Source organism: Chinchilla lanigera, unplaced genomic scaffold, assembly GCF_000276665.1.
Source record: "Chinchilla lanigera isolate Chin_1 unplaced genomic scaffold, ChiLan1.0 scaffold00102, whole genome shotgun sequence".
Lineage (NCBI taxonomy): Eukaryota > Metazoa > Chordata > Mammalia > Rodentia > Chinchillidae > Chinchilla > Chinchilla lanigera.
The window spans coordinates 7,521,923-7,535,850 of NW_004955503.1; the positions used below are offsets into that span (position 1 = coordinate 7,521,923).

Genomic DNA, 13,928 nt, shown 5'->3' on the forward strand with positions numbered 1-13,928 from the left:
TTTTTTGGTTTTTCTCCGGTACCGGGAACTGAACTCACGACCTTGCGCTTGCCAGGCAGGCGCTTTTGCCGCTGAGCTAAATCCCCAGCCCCATGTTTGCTTTTTTAGTACTCATTTGCAGGATGAATTGGAGCTGGTCCAGTGATTGCCTGGCATGGGTGAGGCCCAGGGTATCATCTCTCACCCTGCAAAAAAGGGGGAGATTGTTGCTTGGCCTGGGGATGTACTTTGGTGGTAGTGCTTGCTTGATGTGTACAAGGCAGGTAGTTAGCACCTTGCCTGGAACAGGGCATTCCCTCCAGCTTTAGTATTTTGCTCCTGTTTGGTTCCAGAAAATGTTACAGAATGGCTGCATTTAGGTACAATTTTTAAAAAAGACCTTTTCACATTTATGTAACGTTAGAAAGGAGATTTTGGCTGAAGGGGGGTGGGCTTAAAAAGTTGGATATTAGTGAAGAGCATAACTTGATATTTGCAAATTTTTCAATCAGATTTTATTGGTACATTTTAGATGTACATAATGATATTTATCTCATAGAGCATAATTTGAATTGTTTGCTCATTTTTTGATTGTGTGAAATAACTTAAGAACGCAGATTTGAAAGACCACAAGTTTAAGGAGGCAAGATGAGCAACTAATTTAGAAGCAGGTCTCTAGGATATTTCCTTCATCTAGCTAAAAAATTCTGACAGCTATCGCTCGCAGAGCTTTAAGTAGCATTGAACCTAACATAGTCTTGGCTTTTTGAGAGAAGATCTTCCTGTGCAGTTCATGTTGGCCTTGAACTCTGTATAGCACAGGCTGGCCTCAAATTTGGAGCAGTCTTCCTGCCTCAGCCTCACAAGTACTGGGATTACAGGCGTATACCACCACCCCTGGCTTCATCATATTTTTGTTTTGTTTTTTGTTTTTCTTCCGGTACCAGGAATCGAACTCATGACCTTGTGCTTGCCAGGCAGGCGCTTTGCCACTGAGCTAAATCCCCAGCCCCTTCGTCATATTTTTTAAGGAAGTGATTTTCTTTCTTTTTTTTTTGTTTTTTTTTCTGGTACCGGGAACCGAGCTCACGACCTTGCGCTTGCCAGGCAGGCGCTTTTGCCGCTGAGCTAAATCCCCAGCCCCAAGGAAGTGATTTTCTGATTTGACTTCTTTTCATAGGCCAAAACTACGAAGAAGATAGTGCTGAGGCTTGAGTGTGTTGAGCCCAATTGCAGGTCTAAGAGAATGTTGGCTATTAAGAGATGCAAGCATTTTGAACTGGGAGGAGATAAGAAAAGAAAGGTACAAGTCGTTTCTTACACCTTTATTATATTTGGAGAGGTGAACATTTCTGCTCATAGTGGGTGGTATAGAGATTTGAGGGGGTTCTCAAAAAACTCCATCTGTAGCTGAAGAGTCAGGTTGCATATCCTTTATCTGAAATGTTTGGCAATAGTCTTGACTCAAACCCCAGAACTTTTTGAGTGTCAACATAAGCATCACGTTGATATTCAAAAAGTTTTAGCAGGAAAGGAAGAGAAAAGAGATTGCCCTAATTCAGCATGATGTTCTGCTTATGAAATATAAAACTCAACTTTTTTGTTTCTTTGTTACAGGGCCAAGTGATCCAGTTTTAACATTCATGTTTTGTTTTAGTATCAAGACAATAAAATCTTGCCATGTTCACTTCACTGGTTGTATTTTGTCTTTTGGGAAGGAATAGGCTAGAGCCATCAGCAAAATTTCCCATGGGAAATTTACCTTCGAGGTACTTAGTATTATACTTAGTATTTCTTGATTGAATTTGAGTGGTTGAGCTCACATCAAATGTTGGGATTATCTAATGTGACACTTTAAGCCCTTGGGCTGTCACGGGATCCTGGCTGCTGTTAAAAAGAAGTCAGTTGGTTATGTTACGACACATTTCAGAATAATGGGGACAGGTCAGTAATAGAGCCATAGTGACTAAAGTATATCAGGAATTAAGTAACCTACTGGTATTTAAGACCTTTGATAAGGAATTTTGGCTGTGTTTTCCAGGCACCAACACATTATAATATATATTATGTAGTATGTCTCCAGACTTTACATAGTCCCTCCCATTTTTAAACTGGAACATAGAGCTTCCAGTGTGGAGTGCCCCAAGGAATGAATATTCATTACATGTTCTTATACTTCATTCTGATACTGAGCTCTTTGTATTTCAGCAGCAAAATCATGTAGGGTAAAACAAATATGCTGTATACATTTTCATAACTGGAGGTGCACCTCAACGAGGTAGAGCAGGTTTCCAAATTTGTGTATCTAAGGACAAGTACAGGTTTAACGACTTTTTTTCTGAGACACATACAGTCCAGGCTGGCCATAAACTGAGTAATCCTACTTCTTCAGTCTCCCTAGTGGTGGAATTGCAGGCATGTGCCACCACACCTGGCTTAGGTTTAGTAATTTTATTACAACTTTATGAACTAAGTACATACTAGTCTTCAAATTTTTGTAAAAGTAAAGACTAGTAATTACCTAATGGGTAAAATTATTCCAACATGGCACTTTTGTGTTTTAGATGGGCCTTATGGCTGGGTGTGGCGGCTCATGCCTGTAATCTCAGCACTTGGGAGGCTGAGATAGGGAGATTGCTGTGAGTTTGAGGCCAGCCTGCACTACAAAGTGAGACCCTCTCTCAAAAAAAGTTAGACTAGATAGGTCTTTTGGTACTCTTGTGTACATTCAAGACGGGTGAGGTACATACTTTTTAAATATTTTCTGCTCATGCAGGAGAACAGTGGTTATACATTTGTTCTCAGGAAAAATACAGAATTACAAGTGTCTTGATTACATGGTAGCATATGCCTGCAATCCCAGCACTGGGTGGCTGAGGCAGGAGGTCATAAACTTGAATCCAGCCAGAGTAATTCAGTGAGGGTCAACCTAAAAAAAAAAAAAGCTGGGCATATACCTCACTGTGAAGGCCCTGGGTTCAGTCACCAGTACTAAAAAAAGTTTAAATTCCCTTTAAATTGTCTGTGTCTGAATACCCTAGTGTGAAAAATCACTGCCTCAGGTGAGGTAAGACAGTTCATTTTAAAGGTGACCTGGTAGGTTTTGTATCTTAGGTTATAATGTATCTAGTTACTCTTGCTGAGAGTAAGTAGTCACTTGTTACACAGTTTATTGTTTTTGTTTTTCTCAGGTACCGGGAACTGAACTCACGACCTTGCGCTTGCCAGGCAGGCGCTTTTGCCACTGAGCTAAATCCCCAGCCCTTGTTACACAGTTTACAACCGGGAGTTTAACAGGGTTATTCTCACCTAGCAACTTTTTTGCCCTTCAGCCAGGGAAACTTCATTTTCTCTGTGCATTAATATTGTAAATAACCACCCAAGTACCTCATTAGGCAGCAGTTCAGTGGTTAAGAGCTCGGGTTTAAATCCTGGCTGCAATTTACGAGTAAACACCTGCTTTGAAGGGTTACTGTTGAGGGTTAAAATGAATCAGTAATATCTTGCCCATACATTACAGTGCTTGGCACAGAAAATACCCAATAAATTAGCTATCATTTCTTAGAACATTAGTTTCAAAGGCCTTTTCCAAACTGTTGTCCTTGTACCATTAGAAGTAGTTGTTGTTTTGTTGAGACAGGGTCTCACTATATAGTGCAGGCTGGCCTTGAACTCTCAGCAATTCTACCTCAGTCTCCCCAGTGCTAGGATTACAGGTGTGTGCCACCATACCCCATTTAGAAGTAGTTTTATTTTATTTTATTTTTTTGTCTTTTTGAGACAGGGTCTCATTATGCAGTTCAGGCTGGCCTTGAGCTCACTTGTACCCCAGGCTGGTCTTGAATTTGCAGCAATCCTGCCTCAGTGTCCTGAGTATAGAAGTAGTTTTTAAAACTTTCAGTTTGGGACTTGGGAGTGTAGCTTTGTGGTAGCATGCTTCCTAGCAAACCAGAGGCTTTGGATTCCACTGTTACCATGCCAAAAATGAGCAAGTTCCAAACTTTGGAAATTTTATTTACAGGAATCCAGGTTTTTAACTGGAAATGGGTGAAGATTGTGAACAGGAAGTAGAGGAGTCACATTGGCAAAAAATACACATCCTGAAGTACATTTAATTTTTTTTTTTAATTTTATTTTTTTATTTTTTTGGTTTTTCTCCGGTACCGGGAACCGAACTCACGACCTTGCGCTTGCCAGGCAGGCGCTTTGCCACTGAGCTAAATCCCCAGCCCCTACATTTAATTTTTTTGAACCATTCTGGCTGCTTCTAGCTGAAACAAAACAGTGCCTGTGGGATTTATTTGAGTTTTTAAGCTTGAAGTCCACTCATAGAACCCCAGCTCCTTTTTCACAGGGAGAAGCTGAGTAACGAAGCAGCCAGGATTACAGGCCACTCCACGACCCAGAGAAACAACTGCAATAGTATAAGAATAAGGTCCACCAATTTCCTGCAGATTTCTCATGGCTACAGCCCAAGCTAAATTTGAGAGAGGTCGTTCCCACACCTCAACGTTGTCTTCCTGAAAAACCAAGAAAAGAGGTATGACTGCTTGGTAGTCAGCAATAAGCTGCCTTGCTAGTATGACATTCAGTCTTGTCAGAACCATCAAGCACTTATAGGGAAAATTCAATTTATCCTGTAGCACATTTTGGAAATAACAGTTCTAGCAGGAAGCCTTATCACTACGGATTACAGCATCAAAGGACAAAAAACAAATTTTCTCAAAATATCAGTCCTATGCTCTTATGTAACAGATTTAGGCTTAAGACAAACTTGGTGCTTGGGCATAAAAGCCACTTTAAAATATACACCTAAAGCCACGCATGGTGGTGTAGGCTTGTAATCCCAGCGCTGAGAGGCTGAGGTAGGATCACAGGTTCAAGCCCAGCCTGGGCAATTTAGCCAGACTCTGTCTCAAACTAAAAAAAAAAAAAAAAAAATAAAAAAAAAAAAAAAAAAAAAAGTCAGGGGAAAACATCTCAGTGTTAAGGTCTTAGCTCTCTCCCCAGTACCGACAAAAACAACAAAACGCACTCAAGATAAACACTTGGATTACATGTAAACCAGAGGCAGGAGAACACGTTCCTAGCATATTTTCTCCCATTGAACATTACTTACTATACCTTTCTAAGGCGGTACCCCTGCTTGCCCAAGGGGTCTTGGTTGATGGCAATCACATCCTTATTCTGAAGTAGAGCTTTGGCTTGGGGGCTGATCTGTCGGAGGTCATTGGACATGAGTAAAGGAGCTGCCATGATAGCCCAGAGGGCCATCTGAGTTACTTGCTGATCCCAGCTGAGGCCAAAGTTACCAATCACTAACTAGGACAAAGAATGAAATAGTTCAAATGAGAGAAGATGAAACACTTTTAAATACCTGGATGACGATAGGAGCCGCTTTCTATAGGACCTTGCTCCATATACTCTCACAGAAAGTCTACTCCCAGGAACTTCACCTATATTTACCCTGAATGTGGAAGAGGAAATAGGTCTATTACACACTCTTTAAAAAAGAGGGCTCAGATTCTTACCATATCCGGGTCATTCCAACCCCCGGGTCCAGCAACATCAACAATTTTCTCCTGGTAAAAAGATGTCCAGTCCAAGATACGCTTTATACTTTGCCAAGAATCAGAAACATCATCAAAATTTCTCCAGTGATTGCAGTACTGTCGGATATTTGTGTAATTGGGCTGTGAAGACAGGACTCTTGTTTACTTTATAATACCCTTGTGAGATGAAAACGGTCTAATTTAAAGGAGGCCACTTGAAGGCTTTAGTTTACAGATTGAAAGTCTTCATGAGGAAGTCTAAATATTGTGCAGGAATTTAATTGTAAGAGATTTGCTTTCAGAAGTAGGCCGTATAATTTAAAATCCCTGAAGTGACAGTAATGCTGTTTATGCTGGAAATGGTATCTAGGTTTTGGCATTATGGAAGAATTTAATTTTCTTTACAGGTCACTGTATTTCCAAGCTTTTAAAAAAATGAACATGTACTACTTTTAAATAAAAAATAAATAAAATGATCTCTTTTTTTGTTTTGAGTCAGGATCTTGCTATATCGTTCAGGCTGCTCTTGAACTCACTATATAGCCCAAGCTGGCCTCAGACGCATAGTGATCCTTCTGTCTCAGTCTCCTAAGTGCTGAGACTGTAGGCGTGTGCCACTATGCCCAGCTAATAAAATGACCTTAAGTAAAAATAGCTGGAAAATTATACAGGACTCCATCAAACATGGTGAGATCTGACTATAATATTCATATGCATATGTATATAAATAAAGAATTGGTTAATGGAATGAATAAATGTTAACAGGTGGGTGGGGAATCTGAGGTTTGTATTGAGGACAAGGTGAGACTTTTCCAAAATTCAAGAAAATTACAGAGATCCAATCCATAAATAATTATTCAACACTTACCGTATGCTGGGGAAACAGGGATAAAGTCAGACAAGGTACCTGCCCTCATGAATTTATATTCTATAAATCAACAAATATTCTACATAATGCTAAGCTCTTAAAAAGGAAATTAAAAGGGTTAATGTGATAAAGAATGAATGGACAGACAGCTACTTTAAGAGAATATGGCATCTGGTCTGAGACTTAAGAGTTGGCCCTTTAAATATCTTGGGGGAAGAAGGTTCCCGCAGAAAACAAAAAGCAAGTGTAAAAGTGATAGTGGTGTTCAAGGGATAGAAAAGAAAACCCACTGTAGTGAAAGAAAAAGTCATTGCTCCTGAGGCAGGTAAGGGCCAGATCAATGGAGTTTGATTTTATTCCTGGTGCAGTGGGAAGCCAGTTAAGGGTTTTAGGTAGGGAGTGACAAAACGCCACTGATATTTTAATAAGATAACTCTGGTGCTGCTTGGAAAATGGATGAGGGTTGTGGAAAGAATGGAAGATCAAGCCGTCACCGCAGTCCGGGTGAGAGAAGGGACTGGCTTGGAAGGCCACAGTGATGCAGTGGAGATGGAAAGAAGTGGGCTGATTCAAGATATTTGGAGATAGGAAGGATTGCTGATGGATGATGCATGAATGGTGAGATAAAGAATCAAAGATGACCTGCTAGGTGCTGGTAGCTCAGAGGATAATTATAGCAGTGCTGAAGAGTGGCTGAGCTTTGATGGAGAATTTTGTCTCTTTAGCTGTCAAGTTCTGAAAATCAGATCCTGGGCTCACTAGCTCACCTTATGAAAGGGCCGCAGATATAAAGGCCACTCACAGGAGTACACAATGCTTCTGCCAGTCCTGTTCAAGGCCAAGGACATGTACTTATAACCTGTATGAGAAAACCATGGGTCAAATGAGGGAAAGAAGGGAATTTCCAGTTGGGGCTGTCTATATGAGGAGGTTTCTGGAAGGTCCATGTTTACATTTTAAACCAGTGCCAGGGACAGGGCATTGCTTTGTATATAAATTGCATGTAGTATCTTCCAGACTGCTGGGATTATTCTGAGGAGGTAGCACAGAGATGCTGTGCATGCTGAGGAAAAGCAAGAATAAAGATGATTTTCTCTGTGACTATGTGACATCCTGGACTTTTTCATAAAGGATATTATAAAGAGTTACAATTACTAATTGTAATGAATCGTTAGAGCCCTCTTGCATGAGAAGTGCACAGTATTAGCCATGGTTAGGCATGCACGAATTCCACATACATGAATAAGGGGAAGAATGAACAAACTGAAAGAAAAGAGGTAGGAGCTCTGGCACATTGAGAATTATTTCCAATAGGGTGACTGGGTATTTAAACTCTGAAGATTAGTTCTTTGGATCCTTAGTTACCTTGGCCTCAAAGATACTCCCTTTGCTTGTGGCTAAATCTCTCAACTGAAACATACCATTCTCCAAATGGTTTATACTGTCACAGTAACAACCATCAAATTTTAGCAGATCTACTCCCCAGTCAGCAAAGGTCTGAGCATCAAGGTCATAGTGTCCAAAACTTCCAGGAAAGCCAGCACAGGTTTTATTTCCAACATCTGCATAAATCCCTAGCTTCAGGCCTTTGCTATGAACCTGAAATGAGAAGAAAAAGTTACCACAATACAAGGACAATCATGAATAAGCAGAGAGAATCACTCCACCCTGGGGGCAGAGATAAGTGTACTTCACTAGGTATTGGGAGCCTTTCAGCATGATCCCTCATTTTTACTTTCCAGACAAGTTAGTTAGGAGACAAAGAACAAATCCCCCAATTCTGCCAAGTTTAAACTTTACGTGTGAGCTACAGCACAGCACTGAACAAAATGCTATCAGCTACTCTAATGTTGGTTTTTCTCTGGTACCAGGAACCGAACTCACGACCTTGCGCTTGCCAGGCAGGCGCTTTGCCGCTGAGCTAAATCCCCAGCCCCAACTCTAATGTTCTTGATGGGAAACTAAAAGCTACCTTTCCGGAACAATGATAGATTTATTTCAAAAAAGACTCTCTCCTTCAGTACAATTTAGTAGGCTCTCTGTGCCTTCTTTTCTCCTTGATCTGGACTGTATCTGTCCTAGAAAACTGTCTGAGCAATCATCATGCTAAGTTAGCCCTTCTACCTTGATGTCTCCTTTTAGTAATTTTTCCTCTACTGACCTCCTCAATCTGTCCTTGTATATAAACACTCACTTGTCTTTGTTGCATTTGGATTTGCATATGGTTCTTTCCTCTACTGCAACAGTACTGAATAAAACCTAACTTCATCACCTTTAGCTAGTGTTAGGCCCTATTTCTCTTCAATAACCTCCAGAATAGTATCATTCCCTCTTCTCAAATTCTAAGTTATAATTCAACTGCAGTTGTTGCCTAAAGCTTATATGTGAACAAACACACACATGAAAAGAACCAAGTTCCTTTTTCTTCTCTGAAAATTCAATGGTTTTAGCAAAAGGAGAACTTCAAGATGAGCCTCGAGAACTACTGCAAAACAAGTGTATGCTGATGGGATGAAAATTCCACCCGATAAGCTTTACAATTCATTGTTCAGATAACAACAGTCATTCTGTCACAAAGACTGTTGAGCAACAAGAAAGGTCCTTACAGACCCCTTGGATTAAAAAAAAAGTTAATCTGTATCAGCTATTGTAAACCTTTTAGAGCTTTCAATGATAACAAACAGCCCACTGCAGCACATGTGCCACAGATTCACCACCGGTCCATGAACTCACATAATTAGCTAAGCGGCGGATCCCACCGGGAAAGCGCTGAGGGTCTGCCTGAAGTCTGTCTTCTGAATCTCTTTGGGGAGCCATCCAACAGTCATCAATGCACAGGTACTCATAACCTACATCTTTCCAGCCATCTGAGACCATGAGGTCTGCCATCTGCATGAAGAGCTGCTCACTGAAACAGAAATTCCCAGAATCATTACAACTCATTAGATGAAGGCTTAGGTATTCCTATCAGGCACCTTCAGGTTTCGTGGTCTTGAAAATCCAGTCATACTGTGTTAGTGATCACAAGCACCACAAGAAAACGAAATGCTCTCTTTCCAATTTTTCTTATCTTCTTGCCCTTACCCCTTAATACTTCCACTCTAAGAATTTCAAAACAGATACTAGCTCAGCAGTGAAGAATTTGCCCAGTATGGGCAAGGCCTTGGGTTCCATCCCCAGCACTACAAAAGAAAGGAGAGAAAAAAAAACTCCAAACAATTCAAGTGGGAATGACAGATACATGAGGAAACTGAAACAGTCATTAGAACAAGGACAGTTCAGTAAAGAAAGAAGGAATAAAGTTAATGAAATAAACAGCTTCCTTAGATATCAACACTAACCTATTTAGAGAAGAAAATCCACTCACAGCTAAATCTTGGAAGCAGCCTGGATGCCCATCAACGACTGAATGGATAAAGAAAATGTGGTTTTTATATGCAATGGAGTACTATGCTGCCATAAAGAAAGGTTAACTTGACATATTTTTTAGGTAAATGGATCACCCTGAAAACATAATTTTAAGTGAAATAAATCAGACATATGTGTTTAAATATCTTATTGTTTCTCTTGTGTGAGAAACCCAAAGGATAAATAAGAACCAAAATGGATGACAGATACAGGGAAATAGTAAGAAAATGTTCAAATGGGAAGGTGAACAAGGGAAGGTGGAGGGGGAAAGGAAGGGAGGGAATAGGGATTAAGGAAATAAAGAATGGAAGGAAAACAATGTTTTAGAAAGGGAGAGAGGAAGGATTGAAGGGAAAGGAGGGGAATGGGAAAAAGTGATATATCATGCACAGGTACAAATTCCGTACGATGAATGTGATCATTATGTATGTCAAAGTACACCAGCAAAATTAACTTTAAAAATCTCAGTGGGTGTGGTGGCACACACCTGTAATCCCAGCACTTGGGAGGCTGAGGCGGGAGGATTGTCACACATTCGAGACCAGCCTGAGCTACAAAGTGAGCTCAAGGCCAGTCTGAACATAGCAAGACCTTGCCTCAAAAACACAAATAAAGAAATAAATAAAAAATAAAAATCTCATTCATAAGAGCAACTAAAAAAATAGAAAACCTTCAAATATCTATAAATAAACTTAAGATACATGCAGAACCCATATGTTAAAACTATGATACCCCTAAGTGGAGAAAAATCATTTTGTTCTTGGCTAAGAAAACACAGGGCTGAGGCTATTGCTTTCACTAGAGCACTTGCCTAGCCTTCATGAGGCCATGGGTTCAATCAGCAGTACCACAAAAAAGAAAAGAAATGACTATGCCAAGCATGGTGGTACAGGCCTCTAATCCCAGCACTGGGAAAGCTAAGGCAGAAAGATTACCCTGTTTTGAGGCCAGCGTGGGCCACACAGTGAGTTCAAGGCCAGCCTGAACTACAGAGCCAGATCCAGTCTTAGAAAGAAGCAAAAAAAGGGGGAAACTCAATATTTTAGGGCTGGGGATGTAGTACAGTGGTAGAGATGTTGCCTAGCATGCATAAAGCCCTGTGTTCAACCTTCAGCACCACACACACACATACGCACACAAAATAAAAAAGCTAACTCCTCCAATAATCCTTTATGAAACCCTGTATATTCATTAAATATTATCTTTAATAAAATCCTGAACAAACCCCGAGTTTTTAAGGAACTTGATGAAAAGACTAAGTTCACCTATAACATTAAATGTGTATGTTCTATAAAAGATAAAGGAAGCTAGTGTAGCTTAGCATTAGAATACAAAGATATATGGAATTCAATAGAAAGTTCTGAAAGAAATCCAGCCATCTGATAGCCATGGGATTTTGTCTCCTGCAAAGAATGCTAAACTGAGCTACCCATTTTTTTAAATTGTAAAAACCCAAGTTTACCTTCCCTCTGAAGAATGTTGGTTCTGTCTAACTAAACCTGAATTCCAGACTTGTAGATCTATTCTGCACCAAGATAAAACTTTTTTTAAGGCAGTGTTTTGCTGTGATGCCCAGGCTAGCGTGGAACTTGCGATCCTCCTGCCTTGGCTTCCAGAATAGCTGGGATTACAGGTGTATACCACCATGCTCAGCACTTGTCTTTCCTTTTAACCTCGCTATGATTTCTTTGTTTACAGACACCAATGCCAAAAATCATAAATGAAAGAATTGATGTTAATTACATAAGTATCAAAACCAATATATAGCAAGAACTACCCGTATTGGCAACATATTCAAAACACAAAAACAAAACAACCCCCAGAGATTCCACTTGAATAGGAGGCTGATGCAAAGGGGTAATCCATAAAAGAAACAACTATGCAAAGAGCCAATTTAACACCTTGGCAGTATGTAATCAAAGAATGTAAAAATTTCGATCTGGGGTGTAGTTCAGATGTAGAGAATTTGCCCAGCCTCTACGAGGCCCTGTGTTGATCCTTGGCACCAAATCAAACCAAACACAGAAACAAAAAAACCCAGCACAAGTAATAAAACTTACAAGACTGCAGTGTTGGCAAAGTTGTGGGGAAATGGTCTGGTAATCTTACAAATTGTTGGGAACGTATATTTGCAAAATCTTTGGGAAGCATAGTTTGAGATGTACCAAATGAGCACACTTTAATTAGTGTTCTAAGGAAAGAATCAGGTAAGAAGCAGATGATGTACAAAAACTGAGACCCCCAGGGGCTGGGGATTTAGCTCAGCGGCAAAGTGCCTGCCTGGCAAGCACAAGGTTGTGAGTTCGATTCCTGGTACCAGAAGAAAAACAAAACGAAACAAAAAACTGAGACCCCAAGTAGCTATCAAAAGGTGAGTGCTTAAACAAATTTTGATATATACACATATCAGGGTGCCAGAGTCTCCTGGTTAATGACTCATGACATAAACATACTATTTTTATGCAAAATAGTGAAGAAAAATCTTTCATTTAATAGAAAAGAACTGCAAGGTCATATATGCACATTTTAATCATGATTATTTCTAGGTGGTGAAATGGGAGAATCTTAATTTTCATTATTTTCTTTTTCACTATCTACATTTTTTTAATCACTGTGTATTAGTTTTTATATTCACTTAAAAAGACATAAAGAAATCCACAATGAACAACTGTCACACACTGTACCCCAGGGTCATAACAGACTTAGTCTGAAACTTGGCTAATTCTTTTGTGATGTGTGACCAACGTTCTGACGTTATTTGTGAAGACATATATACAGGGGCAATTTATGAACAAAGACACGGTACTGGGACTGCTACCTTTAGCAGGAATTCTGCGTGGTGGGCTGCCTTATGTTTTCAACAATATCTACCAGTGATTCTTAACCTTTTCTAGATCGCAGATTTCTTTGAGAATCTGAAGAAAGGTAAAGATCCCCTCTCCAGAAAATACATATACTGCACTCACATTTGCAGAACACTCATTTGCCCGTGGACGCCAGGAAAATAAGAACACGCATTTCATTTTACTGAGGAGTCCGACACTGTGCTTTGTAGTTTAAATGGGTTTATCTCATTCAAAACTCACCTGTGTGAGATCGGAACTATTTTATAACATTTTCCCAGTCAGCTCCCTGATGTGAAAAAGATGTTATTTACATCTCAATTTACAGACAAGGATTGCAAGGATTAGATAGGTTCACTACCTGTGTAATCCAGTCACAACTCTCACATTTTGACGTGTTAGAGTTCCTCCAGGTCAACCTTGCAGTGGGTTGCCACATTCAGCAGCAGGTGCAGGGTGGGGGAATTGAGGGAAATATCAAAGACCTTGAGGTGTCTCTAAACTCGCTCCGCTTACAGCCAAGGAACTTGTGACCCAAAAAGGAGAACTGACATGAATCTTAGTTCTCTATCCTTCCCACCCACTCTAGTTCTGCTTATGGCTAGCACAAGCCTAGGGCCCAGCAAAGGCACAGCAAGAGCTCACAAGAGAGGTGGGAATGGAACCAGAAGGTAAATGAAGGAAGTCTCTCTAACCGGGCTATCCAGCAGAGAGTGAGAGGAAGTGAAGCAAGTACAGCTGACTCGACACCTGCTCTAGGAAGGGTCACACGGAGAAAGTTTACGGCTAGTCCCATTTGAGAGGGGGTATAAAAAAAGCAGCAATAGTTGGGGAGCTCACCCTCGGGCTTAAACGTTCCAGCTGAGACCCTCCACTTCCTTAAACACACCCAAACAGACACAGACGGAAAAGCCAAAGGCAGGGGCCATCCGATATCTTGATACCTGATGCAGGAATCCGGCTCTTCCTGGCAGTTAAGGTTGCACATGAAACGTTCCCAATGCAGCCAGCCCATGGTAGGCGTCCTCGCCAAGCCATTATTCAGTGCCCTGGCCCCAAGGACTCCACAGAGAGCTAAGGCCAGGAAGCGCAGCATGAGCGCACAGCCCGGCCACTGATCTCTGCTCCTAAGCTTCATTACCCGGGTGATTATACAAAGGAGATTTCTGCGGGTAACCTGGGCTTTTCAGTTTAACCTTAGGGACCAATCACCGATGAGTTATTAAATGGTGACGTTGTTTCTCGGTTAAATGGACGGTTATCTCCAGAGGGCTACCA

The 13,928-nt window shown here is 40.7% G+C and overlaps 2 protein-coding genes across 2 annotated transcripts in view; one reads left to right on the plus strand and one right to left on the minus strand.

Moving 5' to 3' along the window:
• Rpl36a (ribosomal protein L36a) overlaps nt 1-1,671 on the plus strand; it is a gene marked incomplete in the record, with an annotated part of 3,064 nt that extends 1,393 nt beyond the window's left edge. Inside the window, 2 exon segments of the mRNA XM_013505856.1 lie at nt 1,160-1,282; nt 1,597-1,671. Of these exon segments, the coding sequence (XP_013361310.1) occupies nt 1,160-1,282; nt 1,597-1,617 (144 nt within the window).
• Nucleotides 1,672-4,154: 2,483 nt separating this feature from the next.
• Gla (galactosidase, alpha) lies at nt 4,155-13,895 on the minus strand. Its single transcript, XM_005406953.2, has 7 exons — nt 13,595-13,895; nt 9,133-9,307; nt 7,821-7,998; nt 7,167-7,258; nt 5,511-5,672; nt 5,104-5,301; nt 4,155-4,499 (listed from the first exon to the last, which is right to left on the minus strand). The coding sequence occupies exons 1-7, from the start codon at nt 13,786-13,788 to the stop codon at nt 4,218-4,220; spliced, it is 1,281 nt and encodes a 426-aa protein (XP_005407010.1). The 5' UTR covers nt 13,789-13,895; the 3' UTR covers nt 4,155-4,217.
• Between the last annotated feature and the right edge of the window lie 33 nt (nt 13,896-13,928).

What these genes read in the sequence shown, in the direction of transcription:
- Gla (XM_005406953.2), bottom strand. Translation starts at nt 13,788, where the DNA reads ATGAAGCTTAGGAGCAGAGATCAGTGGCCGGGCTGTGCGCTCATGCTG. An exon ending in TCCGCCGCTTAGCTAATTAT is followed by an intron (nt 7,999 to 9,132) that starts GTGAGTTCATGG and finishes TTCTCATTTCAG; the next exon opens with GTTCATAGCAAAGGCCTGAA. An exon ending in TATAAACCATTTGGAGAATG is followed by an intron (nt 7,259 to 7,820) that starts GTATGTTTCAGT and finishes TTTCTCATACAG; the next exon opens with GTTATAAGTACATGTCCTTG.